A 22,387-nucleotide genomic window follows, 5' to 3' on the forward strand; every position below is an offset into this window, starting at 1 on the left:
GCACACCGGTCTCCTGGACGTGGGAGGAACTATATGAGGCTGCGACTTGCACGCGGAAGGTACGATACGACAGAAAATTGTGGATAAAAAGCGGCAGAGGACCCCGAAGACCCCATCCATGAAGCGTAGAAAGGATGTGATGATGCCATGTCATATCGTACGCCTTCCGCAAGTCAAAAAAGACAGCAACCAGGTGCTGACAGCGGGCAAAGGCAGTACGGATGGCCGACTCCAGGCTCACCAGATTGTTGGTGGCGGAGCGGCCTTTACGGAACCCACCCTGAGATGGAGCCAGAAGGCCCCGAGACTCCAATACCCAATTTAAGCGCCGGCTCACCATCTGTTCAAGCAACTTGCAAACAACGTTGGTGAGGCTAATGGGACGGTAGCTGTCCACCTCCAGAGGGTTCTTTCCAGGTTTCAAAACGGGGATGACAATGCTGTCCCGCCATTGCGACGGAAACTCCCCCTCGACCCAAAACCAGTTGTAAAGATCGAGGAGGCGTGGCTGGCAGTCCACTGAAAGGTGTTTCAGCATCTGACAGTGGATGCCATCTGGCCCAGGAGCGATATCAGGGCAAGCGGCTAGGGCACTGCGAAATTCCCACTCACTGAATGGAGCATTGTAAGACTCTGGGTGGTGGGTGCGAAACGAAGGGCTCCGACGTTCCATCTGCTCTTTAATGGAGTGGAAGGCCTGGGGGTAATTTGCAGAAGCGGAAGTCATAGCAAAATGCTCTGCCAAGCGGTTTGCAATGACGTCGGAGTCAGTACAAACTGCGCCATTCAGTGAGAGCGCAGGGACGCTGACAGGGGTCTGATAGCCGTAGGTGCATCGAATCTTGGCCCAGACCTGCGATGGAGAGACATGGAGGCCAATGGTGGACACATACCGCTCCCAGCACTCCTTCTTGGCGGATAAGGAGGCGGCCCGCGCACGCAGCCGTTTGAAGGCGATAAGGTGGTCTATGGAGGGATGTCGCTTGTGACGCTGGAGCGCCCGCCGGCGATCTTTAATCGCTTCAGCGATCTCAGGCGACCACCAAGGCACAGCCCTCCGCCGAGGGGACCCAGAAGAACGGGGAATGGCAGATTCGGCGGCAGTAACGATGCCGGTGGTGACCGATGTAATCACCGCATCAGTGTCATCAGTAGAGAGAGGTTCAATAGCGGCAGTGGAGGAGAACAAGTCCCAGTCAGCCTTATTCATAGCCCATCTGCTAGGGTGCCCAGAAGAGTGACGCTGTGGTAGTGACAGAAAGATCGGAAAGTGGTCACTACCACACAGGTCGTCATGCACACTCCATTTTACAGACGGTAAGAGGCTAGGGCTACAGATTGAAAGGTCAATGGCGGAGTATGTGCCATGCGCCACAATGAAGTGTGTGAAGGCACCATCATTTAACAGCGAGAGATCGAGCTGCGACAATAAATGCTCAACGATGGCGCCTCGACCTGTTGCCACTGACCCACCCCACAGAGGGTTATGGGCGTTGAAGTCGCCCAATAGCAAGAAAGGTGGCGGCAATTGGGCTACCAGTGCAGCCAGGACATGCTGCGAGACATCACCATCCGGTGGAAGGTAAAGACTGCAGACGGTAACAGCCTGTGGCGTCCACACCCGTACAGCGACAGCCTCTAAATGTGTCTTGAGAGGGACAGACTCGCTGTGCAGAGTGTGAAGGACATATATGCAACGCCACCAGACACCCTTTCATAAGCTGCTCGGTTCTTATAATAACCCCGATCGCCACGGAGGGCGGGGGTTCGCATTGCTGGAAACTAAGTTTCCTGAAGAGCAATGCAGAAGAAAGGGTGAAGGCTGATAAGTTGGCGGAGCTCAGCTAGATGGTGGAAGAAACCGCTGCAGTTCCACTGGAGGATGGTGTTGTCCATGGCTGGGAAAGGCGTGACGGGACTGGGAAGGCAGATTACGCCGCTGGGTCACCTGCTGCCTCCGATGGAGCACCCGTGCAAATGCTATCCATTGCGTCCGAGGGACCGGCGAGATCGAGGTCCTCAGCAGACGCCAGAATCTCCACGTCCTCAGATGCAGAGCTTGTAGGAAGCGGTGGGATGGGTGCCACCGCAATGTCGTTATTCTTGGGGACTTTCTTCTTCCTCTGTTTCTCTCGCTGTGCCTTCGGTGGTTCAGGCTGGGAGGGCTTCACTGGGTCAGTCTCAGGGACAGACGACGACCGTGAGGCCCTACGACCAGGGACCGGTGGTTGTTTGAGCCACTTGCGGCTGTCTGCTTTTATACCGGTCGGAACTTGTGAAGGGAGGTCCCCAAGGGAACCCTTCCTGGTGAGAGGAGCCGAAGAAGTCTTACGCTTCTCCGGCTGGGAGGGGGGAACTGATGTCCCCGATGGTTTGGGGGGTGTTGCTCCTGAAGTAGATGGAGCAGGAGCAACAGGGAGTTTAGTGCCCCCCACCATCAAGGGGGCAGGTGTGGGCCTTCGACTCAGAGCTGACTGGAGCTGATGGGACTGTAGCAGGAGTGATAGTTGCGGCATAAGAAGATGTCATACGCACTGGATGAAGCCGATCATATTTCCGCTTCACCTCAGTGTACGTCAGTCGGTTGAGGGTCTTGATTTCCATGATTTTCCGTTCCTTCTGCAGAATTGGACAGTCCGGCGAGCAAGGCGGATGGTGCTCACCACAGTTCACACCGATTGGAGGCAGGGCACAGGGATGATCAGGATGGGATGGTCGACCGCAATCGCGACATACGAGGTCGGAAGTACAGCGTGAAGACATATGGCCGAACTTCCAACACTTGAAGCACCGCATCGGGGGAGGGATATACGGCTTGACATCACAACGGTACACCATCACCTTGACCTTCTCAGGTAACGTGTCACCCTCGAAGGCCAAGATGAAGGCACCGGTGGCAACTTGATGATCCCTCGGACCCCGGTGGACACGCCAGACGAAATGGACACCTTGTCGCTCCAAGTCGGCGCGCAGCTCGTCATCAGACTGTAAAAAGAGATCCCTGTGGAAGATAATGCCCTGGACCATATTCAGACTTTTATGGGGCGTGATAGTTACGGAGACATCCCCCAGCTTATTACAAGCGAGCAAGGCCCGCGACTGGGCGGAGGATGCCGTTTTTATCAACACCGATCCGGACCGCATCTTGGAAAAGCCCTCCACCTCCCCAAACTTGTCCTCTAAATGCTCTACAAAGAACTGAGGCTTCATGGATATAAAGGATTCCCCATCAGCTCTGGTGCAGACAAGATACCTGGGCGAATACACGTCACTGTCACTCATTGCCTTTCGTTCCTCCCATGGAGTGGCCAGGGATGGGAATGATTTGGGGTCATAAACGTTACCTTTAAAATAGGCCCTCGAACGCTTAGAGACTGCTGGTGGCTGGCCACCAGCAAGAGAACATGTGCCACGCTTCAGTGCGTGTCATCCACCCTGATGCCACCTACTCCGACCAAGGGCCCTCCCCACGGGCGCTACCCAGCCACAGCAAAAGCCACCTGGCAGGATGGCCATTGCCGGAAGTCCCGATGCCCCAGGGAGATGGGCATCTACTCCTTGGCATACATGGGGAGTTAACGGCGCAGGCATCAGTAGAGCGATCCCTGTGTTGTCAGGGGGTTACAACCAACAGGGTACATGGCGGCCCCACCACAACGGACTGGCTACTGTGCTGGATGTTAGGTGACATGTGGTCCATGGTCGCCGTCAGTGAGAAAAATGGCCCTGCACAGTGTTTGGCAGAAAGTGTACGCAGGAGCGATGGAGAGCGGGCAGGACTGCAATGCAACGATGAATAAGATGGCGAAAGTTCTCAACACAACATGGACACAATGCACCAAGTAAGGCGCCCTTCCCCAATCGGCTCACTCTTCGGAAAAATTTTGAGATATGGAGGTCAAACCCGACAGGGGACCAGCACATAAGGCCGAAACGTTTGAGACTCCTTTTAATCGCCTCTTACGACAGGCAGGAATACCGCGGGCTCTTCTAACCCCCGAACCCGCAGGGGGGGGGGGGGGGGGGGGGTTAAGGGAGAGGGTAAGGAGTCATTCCAATCCCGGGAGCGGAAAGACTTACCTTAGGGGGAAAAAAAGGACGGGTATACACTCGCACACACACACATATCCATCCACATATATACAGACACAAGCAGACATATTTAAAGACATATTTAAATATGTCTGCTTGTGTCTGTATATATGTGGATGGATATGTGTGTGTGTGCGAGTGTATACCCGTCCTTTTTTTCCCCCTAAGGTAAGTCTTTCCGCTTCCGGGATTGGAATGACTCCTTACCCTCTCCCTTAAAACCCACATCCTTTTGTCTTTCCCTCTCCTTCCCTCTTTCCTGATGAGGCAACAGTTTGTTGCGAAAGCTTGAATTTTGTGTGTATGTTTGTGTGTCTATCGACCTGCCAGCGCTTTCGTTTGGTAAGTCACATCATCTTTGTTTTTACATATATTTTTCCCACGTGTATTGGGGGGGGGGGGGGGGAATTACCCATTTACAATATCCAAAAATTCATCTAATGAATAGGAGTTGCCATTAAGAAATTCTTTTAATTTCCTTTTAAATGCTGTATAGCTATATGGCTATCTGTCAGACTTTTGATGCTATTAGGTAAGTGACCAAAGACTTTTGTGGGAGCATAATTTACCCCCTTCTGAGCCAAAGTTAGATTTAACCTTGAGTAGTGAAGATCATCCTTTCTCCTAGTGTTGTAGCCATTTACACTGCTATTACTTTTGAATTCGTTTAGATTGTTAATAACAAATTTCATATGTGAATATATACAGGGTGATCAAAAAGTCACTATAAATTTGAAAACTTAATAAACCACGGAATAATGTAGATAGAGAGGTAAAAATTGACACACATGCTTGGAATGACATGGGGTTTTATTGGAACAAAAAACACAGTTCACAAAATGTCTGACAGATGGCGCATGAAAGATCTCTTGTGCGCGTCGTTTGGTGATGATTGTGTGCTCAGCCGCCACTTTCCTCATGCTTGGCCTCCCAGGACCCCAGACCTCAGTCCGTGTGATTATTGGCTTTGGGGTTACCTGAAGTCACAAGTGTATCGTGATCGACCGACATCTCTAGGGATGCTGAAAAACAACATCCGACGCCAATGCCTCACCATAACTCCGGACATGCTTTACAGTGCTGTTCACAACATTATTCCTCGACTACGGCAATTGTTGAGGAATGATGGTGGACATATTGAGCATTTCCTGTAAAGAACATCATCTTTTCTTTGTCTTACTTTGTTATGCTAATTATTGCTATTCTGATCAGATGAAGCGCCATCTGTCGGACATTTTTTGAACTTTCGTATTTTTTTGGTTCCAATAAAACCCCATGTCATTCCAAGCATGTGCGTCAATTTGTACCTATCTATCTACATTATTCCATGATTTATTCAGTTTTCAAATTTATACTGACTTTTTGATCACCCGGTATATCGTGAAGCTACAGTGATGATCTCTAGCTCTTTAAATAAGTGTCTGCAAGATGATATTGGATGAGCTCCAGCAATTATTCTGATTACACTCTTTTGTGCAATGAACACTCTTTTACTCAATGATGAGTTACACCAGAATATGATGTCATACGAAAGCAGAGAATGAAAATAGTCGTGGTAAGCTAATTTACTGAGATGTATATCAACAAAATTTGCAATGACCCTAATAGCATAAGTACCTGAACACAAACATTTCAGCAGATCTTCAGTGTGTTCTTTCCAGTTCAACCCTTCATCAATGCCTACACCTAGAAATTTTGAATATTCTACCTTAGCTACCGATTTCTGATCAAAGTCTGTATTTATTAATGGTGTCATTCGATTTACTCTGTGGAACTGTATATACTGTGTTTTGTCAAAGTTTAATGAGAACCCATTTGCAGAAAACCACTTAATGATTTTCTGAAAAACATCGTTTACAATTTCATCAGTTAATTCTTGTCTGTTGGGTGTTATAGCTACAATTGTATCATCGGCAAAAAGTACCAGCTTTGCATCTACGTCAATATAGAATGGCAAGTCATTAATACATATTAAGAACAGCAGAGGACCCAAGACCAAACCTTGTGGCACCCCGTTCTTGATTGTTCCCCAGTTTGAGAAATCAACAGCTTTTTGCATATTATGTGAACTACTTATTTCAACTTCCTGCAATCTTCCAGTTAGGTATTATTTAAACCGTTTGAGCAATAAATAGAATGTCGAGTGTAGTTCTAGAAAGATCTGCTAATGATATTTTTATGGATAATAATAAATGGTTTAAAGCCAACTCACTGACATTAAACTTCGAAAAGACTCACTATATGCAATTCAGAACCTGTAAGAGGTTTCCACCCAGCACATGCATAAACTATGAAGAATATCAGATAGAAGAGGTTGACAGTCTTAAATTCCTGGGATTACAACTTGATAATAAAATCAGTTGGGAGGAGCACACCACAGAGCTGCAGAAACACCTTAACAAATCTGTATTTGCAATTCGAGTGTTAGCAGACATAGGCGACAAAAAAAATGAAAAAGCTTACATTCTTTGCCTACTTTCATTCCATAATGTCATAAGGTATAATATTTTGGGGTAACTCTTTAAGTCAAACAAAAGTTTTCAGAGTCCAGAAGTGTGTAATATTTATTATTTGTGGAGTAAATTCACGGACGTCCTGTAGAAACCTCTTCAAAGAACTGGGTATACTAACTACTGCCTCTCAGTATATTTACTCCTTAATGAAATTTGTCCTAAATAATATATCTCTTTTTCCAACAAACAACTCAGTTCATACATACAATGCCAAGAACAAAAATGATCTGCACAAGGGCTTAAAAGCACTTACTTTAGTTCAAAAAGGGGTCCGCTACTCAGGAACACTCATCTTCAATCATTTGCCAGCAAACATACAAAATATGGTTACAAATAAAGATCAGTTTAATAAAAGGCGCCCGAAAGACTTACTAGTGGCCAACTCCTTCTACTCCATTGATGAATTTTTTAATAGAAACAAATGATGTATTGTATATACTCATAGTAATAGTATTGTTATTTCAGATTAAAAAATGATGTATTTTATATACTCATACTATTAGTATTGTTATTTCAGCTAAAAAAAAATTGACATGTTCCACATCCACGAGGATCTCCTCAGCACGGATCTATGGAATGAAAAACTTATCTAATCTAATCTAATCTAGATCAGCACCATGATCAGAAAGGCCATTCTCAACAGGACAAGAATTTATGTTTTTAAACTAATCTTGGTCTATAAAAGTGTTATCTATCAATGTGCTGCTGTCCTTTACTACCCGAGTAGAAAAATTAATGACGGATGTCAAACTGAAAGAACCGAGCAAGACTTCCAGGTCATTCTTCCTATTACACACTTTCAGTGAATCAAATAATAATTTGCTTTCCCCTAGCTGACAGATAGCACAACAAGGCATTCAAATTTTCCAGGAATAAATGAAAGTTTCCTGAAGGGGACCTATATACTGTTACAATTATAAAAGAGCCATCCTTTAGTTTAAGTTGACAGGCACATGCTTCTACATGTTGCTCTAGACAAAACTTTTTGTATCTAAGCTTTTTACACAGTGATAACTTTTGACATATATGGCAACTCCTCCTCTCACCTTATTCCCTCTACTTATATGTGCAGCTAGTTTATAACCTTTTCCATATCAGACACAATGTGATCCTCAAACAGGCATAGTATATCTATTAAATTATCAGATTCAATGTCATCTAAACAAACCAGGAGCTCATCTACTTTATTCTTCAATCCTGGAATATTTTGGTGAAAAATGGTAACATTATTTTTTATTTTACTTTTGTGAGAATCTACTTTTTTCTTTAATCCACCAATATTTTGGTTAGATATGGTAACATTAGATATAGTGGGAATTAGTAGATTGTGGTGGTAAGAAGACCAAGAACTCTGATCAGTTGAATACAGGGTTATCAACACAAAATGAAATAGGGTAATGCAGGAGTAGGTGTAATAATGAATAAGAAAAAAAGGAATGTGGGAGAATTACAGTGAACAGCATAGCAAATTGATTATCAAGCCAAAATAAACACAATCTATGATTCATCACAACAGAACACATATGTATGCCTATTAGTCCTACATATGATGAATAGACTGAAACATGAAATTAAATATGATAAGGGATATATTAATTCAATTGAGATGGAGGACTATAATTTAATAGTAGGAAAAGGAAGAGAAGGAGTAACAGCACGCAAATATGAATTGGGAAAAGAAATGAAGGGGAAGGGAACTGATAGAATTTTGTACAAAGAACAATTTAATGATTGCTACCAGTTGAAAATCAGGAACAGAGTTAGTACACATGGAAGAGACCTAGTGACAAGTAGTGCTTCAGAGGTAGGACAGAGACTTGAAAAGCAGATTTTAAAATGAAAAGTTTTTCAGGAGTAGATGTGGACTCTGACCACAATTTATGATGTGGGACATGCAGATTAATGCTGAAAAATGCAGAAAGCTAGGAAATTAAGGAGACAGGACTTGGATAGCTTGAAACAACCAGAAGTTGAGAGTTTCAGGTGGAGCATTAGGCAATTATTGACTGAAATGGGTCAAAGAAAAACAGCAGAGAATGAATGGGTACCTTTGAGAAATGAAATAGTGAAGGCATGAGAGGAGCAACTAGGAAAAAAGACAAGGCCCTTAGAAATCCTGGGATAACTGACTGTTTTTGGAATCAGTATTTTTCTCAGATTCTGTACAAGTATAGATCTGCCACTATTTCCTCAAACTGTATTTGTAGCTGAAAGAAGGAAGACTGTAACTTAATTCCCATAGTGTCTCAGTAGAGACAGCAAAAGCTTAATCAGCTGAGAATAGTGTCAATAAAAAGTCATGGCCCTGTCAAAGGAACCTCCTCAACATTCACCTGAAGTGATTTAGGGAAACTATGAGAAACCTGCACCAGAGTGGCTCGATAGGAACAATGCCTTATCCTCCATCTGTTCATTGTCCAACCATTTGTTATAATGTGTTATAAGGTTCTGTAACCTTATCATAGAAGCGTATTACTTTTGAGTAAAAGAATTCCTGAACAATTACTTTAACTTCTTCTTTGATATTTAATGGCTTATCCCTGTGACCTTGTTGAGGTGGTGTGGCCTGTATGCTTCAGTGACAGACAGCTGTATTGTAGATGAAACTACAATGAAGGGTATCAGTGGAGAGGCAAGAGCTACATGTGGTTCCAAACATGGATGAGTAGCATTTTCGGTAGTTACAGGGGCAACAATCTGGATGATTGACAGATCTGGTCTTGAAAAATTAGCCAATATGGACTTGCTATGTTGGCGCTACAGTCAGCTGAAAGCAAGGAGAAACTGGTAGACTGTTATTTATCCCGAGAGCATATGGCTCTACTGTATGGCTTAGTTATGATAGTATCCTCTTGGGTAAAATATTCTAGAGGTAAAATAACCCCTATTGAGTGTTCCGGGCACGAACTACTCAGGAAGACGTCTTCAGGAAAAACAAAACTAGCATTCTATGGGTTGGAATGTGGAATGCTAGATCCCTTAATCATGTAGGACATGTATAGGTTGACATTAGTAGGCCTATAATGGAAATTAGTGAAGTATGGTGGTAGGAAGAACAAGACTGCTGGTCAAATGAGTACAAGGTTATAAATACATCAAAAATGGGTAATGGAGAAGTAGGTCTAATAGTGGATAAGAAAATAGGAAAGTGGGTAAGCTGCTATGAATAGAATGTAGATTGTGTTATAGCAGTCAAGACAGACATGATTTCAACGCCCACCAATGTAGAAGTTTATATGCCTACTAGTACATGATGAAGAGATTGAAAGACTGTGAAGTAAAATATAAGAAATTATTCCGATAGTGAAGGGAGATGAAAATTTGCTTATGGTGAGGACTAGAATTCAAAAGTATGAAAAGGAAGAGAAGGAAAAATAGTAGGCGAATTGGTTTAAGAATCATGAAAGGAGCTTGTATACATGGAAGAGACCTGGAGATATGAGAAGGTTTCAACTAGATTACATGACAGTAAGACAGATTTTTAATTGCAAAATATTTCCAGGAGGTAGATGTTGACTTTGGCCATAATTTACTGGTTGTAAACAGCAGAATAAAACTGAATAAATTGGATACAAGTGGGAAATTCAGGATGGGGCCTAGATAAACTGAAACAACAGAACTTGTTGAGAGTTTCATAGGGTGCATTAAGCAATGATTGACTGACACAGGGGAAGGGAATACAATAGAAGACAAATGCATAGCTTTGAGACATGAAATATAAAAAGCAGTAGAGGATCAAATAGACAAAAAAACAAGCCCTTGGACAACACAGGAGATATTAAATTTAGTTGATGAAAGGAGAAAATAAAAATGCAGCAAATTAAGCAGGTGAGAGCAAATGCAAATTTGAAAAAACTGAGATTGACAAAAAGTGGAAAATGCCTGAGCAGTAACTCTTAGAGGGCAAACACAAGACTGTAGAAGCATGTATGATCAGGGGAAAGATAGGTGCTGCCTATAGAAAAATTTATTTGTATTTATTCATTCATCCAAAAAATCTTTCCAGATTGTGTCACACAGAACAAACACAAAACAAAATGTAACATAACACAGCACTGTTAAAATACAGTATTATTTCAGTAGATACACAAATTTTAGAATTATCCACAAAAGAGCTTGCACTATTTGCAGTAGCCGCACTGTCTTGTTTCAACTCTCTTGTATCTCAAATGTTCTCAAAATTCTGCTATTGAGTAGAAGCATTAATCTAATAAAATGCCATTAGAGTTTTATGAAAGAGTGTGAATGATGATATGATTTTTACCTTATGTGGAATACTGTTGTAAATTTGTATACCACTGTTTATTGTGGAAGTTTTCTAGGCTGATGTCCTCACTGACTGGTCATGAAGATTTTCGTTTGTCCTGTATCATGTTCAGCACTATTAAAATTTTCATTTATATCTTTTAAATTATTTCTAACATACTTACAGATTTCTAGTATGTAATACAAGCAAGGGGAAGGATTGACGACTTTTGGAAGAGGGGCTTGCAAGAATGTTTGTTGAGCATATTGCATTGCTCTTATAATTCTTTTCTGGGTTAAGAAAATGGGTGAACTAGGTAGTGTATTACCCCAGAATATAATTCTGAGTAAAGTAGGCAAACTGAACACTGCTAAAACGTCTTTGGTAGAGACTAACCACAGACTAAAACATATTTGATTTAGAGTCCCATTTATTTTGTTCATATATGTATGCCATCTGAAGTTATTTTGCAGCCACATGCCTAAAAACTTTCTTTCCAGAGAAGATGTAAATTTGTTGGAATTTATTGTCACACTGGTTGTTACATGCATCACCTTTTAAACAAAAATTTAGAAACGTTTTTTGGTGTTTATCAGTAGTTTATTCCCTTCAAACCACCTGTTTTGATGTGCTGTAGTTTTATTTACAACTACTTGTAGCTAATTTGTGTTGTTTCCTGTAATAAGGAAGCTTGTGGCATTTGGAGAAAAATAAAATAAAATTGCCAGAGCACTTTGTTTCTGTCGAATGTTTGCAGGGCAATGTGTATAAATCACAGATGGCACTAGTTGTTGATTTATTTTTCCAAAATCCATGCTGAGTATCAGTGGGAATTTTGTTTTCTCAAAAAATTTCATTAACGTATTATATGTTACTTTTTCTATGATTTTACTAAAGGCTGATAATAAGGCAATTGGTGTACAGTTTTCTATATTTGATTTGTCTCATTTCTTATTAATAGGGACCACTTTAGCATTCTTTAAAGAGTCTGGAAATGTGCCTGTCAGAAATGATGAATTGACTGTATCTGCAAGGGGCAGCGGAATGTTGTAATACATTGCTTTTTGATGCAATCAGGAATACTATCACTTCCTGATGACACTTTCTTAAGAGTTGATGCAACACGGATGGTTTAATCTGGAGTTGATCCACAAATATAGATTGAAGAGGAACGTAACTGCGCTTCGTTCCCCCCCCCCCCCCTACCATTTGTATTGTCACTGACTGATAAATCATTTGTGATATCTGCATAGTAACACCTGAAAAGATGAGTGGTATGTTGGGGATCAATTACACTCTTGTTCTCATGAGTCAAGGTGTTATTTTTCATTTTAGGGGACACTTTATATGCTTTCTTCTTTATTATGTTCCAAACTGATTGGCTTTTATTCGCTGACACTATTATGGACTTATCATTGGCCCTTTGTTGCCTGGCATATCACTCTTTCATAGATTTGAACGTATTTTTGAATGTTGTTGTTCAGAAGTGGGAGTATGTTGTTTTTTTCCTGTATCTGAGTAATTCTCTTATCTCACACTTGAGATTTTTGATACCTGTTGTTATCCATCTCTTTGCTTTTGGAGTTGTGCTTCTTATTACTTGTATTTTGAGAGGGAATGGAATTTCAAAGTATTTACTGAAGATGCTAGAGGATTTCTTGAACTTTTTGCTAGAGTCATCCGTTCATAAAACTTCTTCCCACCTTTCTCCTGATAATAGAGAGTTGAATGTTTCTTTTTGTAGTTCTGTGTGGGTAGCAAGTAGCTTTGGAGGGTGACAACTTGAGCTTCATGGTCACTAAGCTTGTACTTATACATTCTGCAGTACAGTTTGTATTCATATCTGATCCAGGGCAGTGGCAGTAGTGTTTTTGATTCATGCTGGGGTTGTCTGTTTTAAGTTGAAAGTATCAGTGAGGTTGAGCAGTAGCTCTTTTCCTTTGCTGGTTCCAAGAAGATCAGTGGGAAGTCCCCATACAGCACTGCTCATTTCTTGTCTAGATGGAGCTTGTTTAGTATATATTCAAGCTACAACAGTTAGACTTATATTTTCGACCTTGCTTGACGAAAATTACAGTACCTCCATTTTTCTGTAAAAGTGTTCTTTGCATAACAGAGAATCAGCTGTATCAATATTAAAAGCTCAGCTGGCAAGCCAGTAGTGGGCCTACTAAACAAAGAAGGGAAGGCTGAAATGTGGAAGGAACATATAGATCGTTAATACAAGGGAAATTAACTTGAAGACATAATAGAAAGGGAAGAGGATAAGGATAAAGATGAGACGGGAGTTATGAAACTGCAAGAGTAATTTGGCTGAACACTGAAAGAACTAATTAGAAACAAGGCCCCTGGAGTCAAAGACATTCGCTCAGAATTATTGAGAGCCTTGGGAGAGCCAGTCATGACAAAATTATTTCACCTGGTGTGCAAGATACATGAGATGGATAAAATATCCTCAAGACTTTAGGAAAAAAGTAATAATTCCACTTCCAAAGAAGACAGGCACTGACAGATATGAACATTACCAAACTAACAGTTTAATAAGTCATGGCTGCAAAATGTTGACAAGAACTATTTGCAGAAGAACAGAAAAACATACAGTAGCCAAATCAGGGGAGGTCACTTTGGGTTCCAAAAAAACGTAGGAACATGCAAGGCAATATTGACCCTATGATTTAACTCAGAAGATATACTGAAGATATATAAATATATTTGTAGATTTAGAGAAAGCTTTGAAATCTTGACTGGAATGCACTCTTTGAAATTCTGAAGGTACTAGAGTGAAACTTGTACAGAAACCAGAGAGCAGTTATAAGAGTCGAAGGCAAAGAAAGGGAGGTAGCAACTGACAAGGGAGCAAATCAGGGTTGTAGCATATCCTTAATGTTATTCAATTTGGGGACTGAGCAAGCAGTAACGAAAATAAAGGAGAAATTTTAAAAGGCAAGAAATAGAAATTTTTATGTTTTCCAACAACATTCACAATTCTGTCAGAGGCAGTAAAGGACTGGAAGGAGACAATGAAACAGAATGGAAAATGTTTTGAAGAGAGGTTATGCAATCAGCATCAACAAAAGGAAAACAATGGTAAGTATGTGAAGCCAAATTAAATGAGACAATGTAACCGAAATTAGAACAGGAAATGAGACACAGAAAGCAGTAGATGAGTTTCACTATTTGGACAGCAGAACAACTGATGATGCTGACAGAAATAGAGAGGATACAAATGCAGACAGACTACAGCAAGAAAATCATTTCTGAAAAAGAGAAATTTGATAACATTAGTACATATTTAAGTGTTCAGAGGCTTTTCTGCATGTATTCCTTGAACAGAAGTGAAACATGATGATAAACAGTTCAGACACAAATAAACTAGAACCTTTTGAAATGTACTGCTACACAAAAATGTTGAGGATTATGTAGGTAGATTGAAAAACTAATGTGGTGGTACTGAATCGAATTTGGCTGGGGAGAGAGGAGGAGGAGGGGAATAAATAACGGCACAACATGACTGAAGGAAAGGATCAGTTGATAGGACACATCCTGTCAAGCATCAATGGTAACTGCAGAAGTAGACCAAGGCTTGAATATAGTAAGCAAGTTTGTAGGTTACAACAGTTATGTACAGATAAAGAAGCTGGCACAGGACAGACCAGCAGAGAGAGCTACATCAAACCATTCTTTTCACTGAGGATCACAACAAAAACTGCTCACCTGCGTGCAACATCTTCAGTTGCAGAAAAATGAGGCAATTATGTACAAAGGGCGGGATGCAGTAGCCAAGGGTGATGGGATAGCAAATGATCAGATTGCTGCAAATCAGAAGATTCAACGAGAGCTGGTGTAGCATGAAATGTCTCTTTCAAATAGAAATGGAACTCTGCAAACAGTAGACCACGAGGGAAGGCCTTCAGAATGTTTAAAATGAAAATTAGTGGTACTGCCGCCATTTCCTGTAATAAGAAAAAAAATGAGGAAACAGTAGTAAAAATCTTCCATGATAATATTCAACCCCTCACGTAACAAAATAAATAAATTAAATGTGTTAACAATATGTTCTTGTCAGATGTTTTCACAGTATGCCTTTCAGCACACTTGCTCTCACCAGGATCAATCAAATCAATCTCCTTGCAAAAATTTACTCTCACTAATTTCTGATCCTGTATATGAGTTTGCCACATACTATAGAAAAAATCTACACAGTTCAGACATATTAATGTTCAATGTCAGAGAGCAATAATCATTCACAGATGGCAGATAGCATCACTATCAATGGAGGATATATAAAGCATGTCAGAGGATGTGGAAAACAGTGCAGTCATTGTCATAAAGCAGAAACGAAGCAGTGTGTCTTACATCCCAAAGATGGTCATTGGCTTTTGGGCCAAGGACAGAAGAAGTTCCAAAATGGCTAAGTTTGTAAACTGTTTGCATGTCGCCATGGTTAATGTGGTATCACGTATCGATACCATGCCACTGGCATCTACAGTGCACACCCACTGAGCCACGCTTCCAACGGCTCAGTACCATGAGCACTCCCTGTCGCCACGATATAGGATGGCCAGCACAAGCCTCAAGGTCCCACTTGCACTAGGAACCACTTCGCTAGAAGGTGCCATACAGGCCTGGCCTAGTCGCGATTCTGACATCGTTTTTCATGCTGTAACTCAGAGAGCCTCTTCCTTCTCGACATTGAATTAGCTGTACTATGATTCTAGCTGCATTAATTGTTATGAGTCTTTGTTCACTCAGAGAAATACATGTAAATCTTCTGTTTACTTTTTTAACTTGTTCGTTAATCATTTCTGCTCCTGTCCAGTTTTCCTCTGACAACAGTTGCTTCACCATTCCGTAGCCCACCTCTACTTACTGTTGCGTATGAAGTTGTACACAACAGTTAAAGTATACTGTGCATGGCAAAATAGTGCTATCCACAACTGGCACTGAAGTAGTTGTGGTTAACCTAATGACGGTTGCAGAGATGTGTACGGACAAACCAACCTGCAGCTGTTGAATAACTGACTGCCCAGATTAACCAAGACTGCTAACAGTGTCCTGTCAATAACAGATCAGGGGACGGTGTTGCATATGGACCTCTGCAGAAGGGGTTCATGCACCCATGGAGACTGCTGTTGATTGGTGATGGAGGCTGGAATTTGGATGCCAATACTGCAACTGAATGTCCATTGAGTGGCGACAGGCAGCCTTTTTAGATGAATCATGGTTTATGTATCATTGGACAGATGGCAGTTGGCATGTACAGCACGAAATGCCTGAAAGCAAACAACCTGCAACAATCATTGGAAGGGTCCAGGCCAGAGGAGGGAGCAGTTGGCAATATCACTGGAGTCGGCATGGCTGCATATCCCTGTCGGTACCTTCCACAACCTCAGTGATACTTTTCCCGCACATCTCACAGTGGTCCACACTGCAAAAGGTGGTTATTCAGGTTTTTGATAGGTGATCAGTTAATGTGATTGGACAGTGTAGAAGTCAACAGGATAACTAAAATCAACTCATTTTGTGATGACAAGGATTTTGAGATAACAGCAATCAAAGGCTCATACATAAATCTTAAGTTTCTCCTGAAGGAAATTTTGAAACACACTTCAGGAAAAAAAGGAAGTGTTCACCGACAAAGAGAGTGCAATGAATTATAAGATCAGATAGATTATACCCAATGGTAAGACAGAGATTTAGGAACCACGTTTTAAATTGTAAGACATTTCCAGGGGCAGATGTGGACTCTGACCACAATCTATTGGTTATGAACTGTAGATTAAAACTGAAGAAACTGCAAAAAGGTGGGAATTTAAGGAGATGGGACCTGGATAAACTGACTAAACCAGAGGTGGTACAGAGTTTCAGGGAGAGCATAAGGGAACAATTGACAAGAATGGGGGAAAGAAATACAGTAGAAGAAGAATGGGTAGCTTTGAGGGATGAAGTAGTGAAGGCAGCAGAGGATCAAATAGGTAAAAAGATGAGGGCTAATAGAAATCCTTGAGTGACAGAAGAAATATTGAATTTAATTGACGAAAGGAGAAAATATAAAAATGCAGTAAATGAAGCAGGCAAAAAGGAATACAAACGTCTTAAAAATGAGATCGACAGGAAGTGCAAAATGGCTAAGCAGGCATGGCTAGAGGACAAATGTAAGGATATAGAGGCTTATCTCACTAGAGGTAAGATAGATACTGCCTACAGGAAAATTAAAGAGGCCTTTGGAGAAAAGAGAATGACTTGTATGAATATCAAGAGCTCAGATGGAAACCCAGTTCTAAGCAAAGAAGGGAAAGCAGAAAGGTGGAAAGAGTATATAGAGGGTCTATACAAGGGCGATGTACTTGAGGACAATATTATGGAAATGGAAGAGGATGTAGATGAAGATGAAATGGGAGATATGATACTGCGTGAAGAGTCTGACAGAGCACTGAAAGACCTGAGTCGAAACAAGGCCCCGGGAGTAGACAAAATTCCATTAGAACTACTGATGGCCTTGGGAGAGCCAGTCATGACAAAACTCTACCATCTGGTGAGCAAGATGTATGAGACAGGTGAAATACCCTTTGACTTCAAGAAGAATATAATAATTCCAATCCCAAAGAAAGCAGGTGTTGACAGATGTGAAAATTACCGAACTATCAGTTTAATAAGTCACAGTTGCAAAATACTAACGCGAATTCTTTACAGACGAATGGAAAAACTGGTAGAAGCGGACCTCGGGGAAGATCAGATTGGATTCCGTAGAAATGTTGGAACACGTGAGGCAATACTAACCTTACGACTTATCTTAGAAGCTAGATTAAGAAAAGGCAAACCTATGTTTCTAGCATTTGTAGACTTTAGAGAAAGCTTTTGACAATGTTAACTGGAATACTCTCTTTCAAATTCTGAAGGTGGCAGGGGTAACATACAGGGAGCGGAAGGCTATTTACAATTTGTACAGAAACCAGATGGCAGTTATAAGAGTCGAGGGGCATGAAAGGGAAGCAGTGGTTGGGAAAGGAGTGAGACAGGGTTGTAGCCTCTCCCCGATGTTATTCAATCTGTATATTGAGCAAGCAGTAAAGGAAACAAAAGAAAAATTCGGAGTAGGTATTAAAATTCATGGAGAAGAAGTAAAAACTTTGAGGTTTGCCGATGACATTGTAATTCTATCAGAGACAGCAATGGACTTGGAAGAGCAGTTGAACGGAATGGACAGTGTCTTAAAAGGAGGATATAAGATGAACATCAACAAAAGCAAAATGAGGATAATGGAATGTAGTCGAATTAAGTCGGGTGATGCTGAGGGAATTAGATTAGGAAATGAGACACTTAAAGCAGTAAAGGAGTTTTGCTATTTGGGGAGCAAAATAACTGATGATGGTCGAAGTAGAGAGGATATAAAATGTAGACTGGCAATGGCAACGAAAGCGTTTCTGAAGAAGAGAAATTTGTTAACATCGGGTATAGATTTAAGTGTCAGGAAGTCGTTTCTGAAAGTATATGTATGGAGTGTAGCCATGTATGGAAGTGAAACATGGACGATAACTAGTTTGGACAAAAAGACAATAGAAGCTTTCGAAATGTGGTGCTACAGAAGAATGCTGAAGATTAGATGGGTAGATCACATAAATAAGAGGAGGTACTGAATAGGATTGGGGAGAAGAGGAGTTTGTGGCACAACTTGACTAGAAGAAGGGATCGGTTGGTAGGACATGTTCTGAGGCATCAAGGGATCACAAATTTAGTTTTGGAAGGCAGCGTGGAGGGTAAAAATCGTAGAGGGAGACCAAGAGATGAATACACTAAGCAGATTCAGAAGGATGTAGGTTGCAGTAGGTACTGGGAGATGAAGAAGCCTGCCCAGGATAGAGTAGCACGGAGAGCTGCACCACCCAGTCTCAGGACTGAAGACCACAACAACAACAACAACAATCTGTGGTGATATAAACATGAGGCTTAATCACTGAAAATAAACGCAAGTGCATATTATTTGATTTAATAAAAAGCATATAACTCAGAAACAACACTAAATGTCTGGTCAAATTGTTGCCACTTTTGCTAATATATTTCTGTCATGACTGGGCTTATGAACTATCTGTTCCTCGCAATTTTCAGAGAATTTATTTTCTTTCACCAAGATATGCCCCCACAACTCTCACAGGTGTTGCGTTTGGGTTATAGACAGCTTTTGCACATAGTGTTATATGAATTACACTGCTTTTTAGAAGAAGTTTATACTTCGGTATTTGGCTAAGTATGCTTTGGGAGTTGATCATTGTTAACACTATAAATTTTAATAGTCTGGTCTATTTATCTATGACTGGCATTTCTATGAATGTTAAACTATTATCTTGGAATCTCCTGCATTGATCATTATCTGGACTGGATAGTGAGTTTGGTACAGTTTATAGCAGTTTAACAAATGCTATTATTAATGTCCAGAGTATCTAATCACTGCTTCACTTTGTTACTGTATGTACATTGACTTGTTCCACATCCCTGATTTTCTTTCATGGGATTTACAGAACAAGTAAATGATGAAAAACTCAAAATTCTTAAGTTAGTGCCCCAATGATAGCTTGCCCTCCCTCTCCCATTTCCTCATATTTAAGCTTCTCAGTCATGCTGTCATGTTCTAATCCAATACCTAAGAAGTTACGCTACTATCTCAGAGAAAGTAGTAGGTATAGTGTTTAGAAGAAAAAATATGTAATTGTAAACCAACATCTTATTCAGACCTATTATTTGTATAAGGATTTGCTTAAATTGATATTCCATAATTACTCTTTCTAAAACACTAATAAGTTGTTATTTGGCACCTTCTTTTATTTTTATCAGTAAGAATTCCAGATGCTGAATTTGTTATACTTGCAGAATACAAATCTACTGATATTAAGTTTAGAACAGTCAGCATCATACTTCTAAAGAATACTATTGGACTAACGATGTGCAAGGAAGTCACTATTACTGCAGTCTGTAAACGTGTTTATGTTCTTGTTATCATAGTGTAATGAGCTAACTCATCATTTTGTGGAGTCTATTCATTCACCATTTCTTACGGTACAGTTTCGTCATCACACACACACACACACACACACACACACGAACGCATGCACAGGGAGCTTCTGTGTTTATGGTTGGGTGGGGGAGATTAGATAGTTACAACAAAATGAAACAAAGATGGAGAGCTGCCTAGTATGTAATCACCATGACATTTATTATTTCTTGATCCGTTTAGTGCGATCTGTGTTTTCAGCAGTTTCTCTACATCATGCCCCATAAATGCTAATTTCTTACGAATGCCAAGACTTGTTAATATGGCGTAACACAATCCTCATGTAAACATTCGATCATTCGTCAGTGCTATTATTACAAGTATCAGCAAACCATTATTACTCGAACTCAAAACGCCGCCCGAACAGGCCTCGGAACTCGGGAGGTCCAACGGTACCGACCGACCACCTAGTCATCCTCAGCCAACAGGCGTCACTGAATACTGATATGGAGAGCATGAAACCAGCAAATCGCTCTCCCGCCGCTTCTCAGCTTTCGTGATCTGTATCAAACCTTTATAACTAAAATTTTGTTGTTGAGACCGCAAAAGTTATACAGACTTTGATAATACTGCTGTTACATGACAATGGCAGTCTGTTGATAATGTTTTGAATTAAGTAAATTAGAAATGCCTGATAATGCAGGAATTTACATTTTCTTCACATGTCATTAAAAATATTGTTTCCTATCTCACTCGCTGAAATCCGAGACATCGTATATAGTTTCTGGGACTAATTTTAGTTTTCTTATTTTAATCTAACATATAAATTTTAAAGCGTCTAAGAACAATTTTGGAGTGTCTATGTTCCAACGTATTTTCAATTATGAAATAAGGATTCCGAATGAGTTAAAATTTTGGTTTGCAACAGCAGGATTGTCCTACTCCTAAAAATAAACAAATGGCGATCACGTATTGATGCATAGCCTCTGGTGCCCAAAGAATCGCGTAAAACTGACTTCGAACATCACTGCCAAAACAACCTTCGGCTTTGTACGGAGTGAAAGTGCACTATCGAAAAGGTTTTCCTCTCACTTGTTTGCGCGAAACTGGAAACTGCAAATTGCAAACTGTGCACTACCATCTCCCAATCCACCAGAAATTTTTGGCAAAGGGCTTATGGCAGGTCAGCAAAACCGCAGTGGTCGCATGACCTTGCATTCAGCTGTATCATGTTTACAACGACAGGATTCAATTAGTTGCCCACAAATTTCCTACAAACCGAGGATTACTAATACGTTACTGCAATTAATTACCCTGACGTTACCTTTCGTAAATTTCTGATAAATCCTTTGTCTTCTGTACATATTTTAGCGAATGCAGCGATGTAACTTGCGCCTTGACGAGCCATATTTTCTATCGAAGAACTAAGTATATGTTTACTAAAAACGCCCTATTGCAACTCACTGTCTACGCAAGAGGCCTTGTGCTATAGCAGATAAGTATGAAGGTCGACAGGCAAAGGTTCGAATTCACGTGCGAAGTCGTTAATCGGTACAGAGTCCTTTTTGTTTAAATGTACTGTCGAAAAAAATACATTTATCTGATAAATTCATTGGCTACCAGATTCAACTGCTCTTTTCAAGCTACCAAATAACCGTGGCTGATTTACTTATAGAAGAATAGTGTTAAAACGCTATCATAGTTCCTGTTACATTTAGTGTGAATCAACTGCTATCGGCTAACGTCGCTAGAGAATGGCATAGTGACAGAAGCTACGTATACAGTTAGTGTAATGTAAACTATGTGGAAGACGTGCGTGCAGTGTCTGGGGGTGAAAGGAAGCTTGAATGGTTCCCAGGGATAACAAACTGAGAAGTTGCAATTAATATAAAGTACGTGTATCATTTCGTTTTTGGTGTTAGAACTTTCATATCATTTAAGCGTACATAGGCTATATTTGCTTACACAAAGTAGCAGCAGTTGTTATACATTTTTCTACTACTTGTAGATTGTATTTTATTGGTCCTGTTGTCTACATAGCAGCTTATGCATAAGACATTGGACAAGTCAAGTTATAAATATACAGGCTGAAAGTAATTTCAAGGCGTACATATTTAAGCTTACAATAATACACTTTATACGTAAGTATTTATATAAAACATTTCATAAATTTAAATATTCTTCAGTGGAGTAAAAGCAGTGATGCTGTAAATATGACTTTAGAGATTTTCCAAATGTATTGACCTCAGTGATAGATTTTATGTTTTGAGGAAGTTTGTTATGAAGCTTAACTCCCATGTGAAAAGTACCTTTTTGGCACAGTGCTGTGCTGATTTGAGTCGTATGTAAGTTTCTGTTTTGTCTGGTAAAGTGCTCATGTATATCAGTTTTTTTGTAGTCTCCGGTCCTTGCCTATTACATTTAATTTAAAGAACAAAAGGGTTTCCATAATGTATACACACGGTAATGGGGGAATACCAGATTTCTTAAACAAGGGTTTACAAGAGTCTCTAGGCTTGCACCCAAACAAGATTCTAATGGCCCTTTTTT

General features: G+C 40.7%; 1 protein-coding gene across 2 annotated transcripts in view; it reads right to left on the minus strand.

The window, feature by feature from the left end:
- Positions 1–21,323, minus strand: part of LOC126260084 (acyl-coenzyme A thioesterase 13-like) — a 35,674-nt gene extending 14,351 nt beyond the window's left edge. The window contains exon 1 of one of the 2 annotated variants that reach the window (XM_049957293.1): positions 21,162–21,323. In XM_049957293.1, coding sequence (XP_049813250.1) covers positions 21,162–21,245 — 84 coding nt within the window. In that variant the 5' untranslated portion in view covers positions 21,246–21,323. Of the gene's footprint in view, positions 1–20,229; positions 20,341–21,161 lie in introns of those variants that run through there. The other variant, XM_049957296.1, reaches the window with a different exon arrangement.
- Between the last annotated feature and the right edge of the window lie 1,064 nt (positions 21,324–22,387).

Source organism: Schistocerca nitens, chromosome 5, assembly GCF_023898315.1.
Source record: "Schistocerca nitens isolate TAMUIC-IGC-003100 chromosome 5, iqSchNite1.1, whole genome shotgun sequence".
NCBI classification, from domain to species: Eukaryota; Metazoa; Arthropoda; class Insecta; order Orthoptera; family Acrididae; genus Schistocerca; species Schistocerca nitens.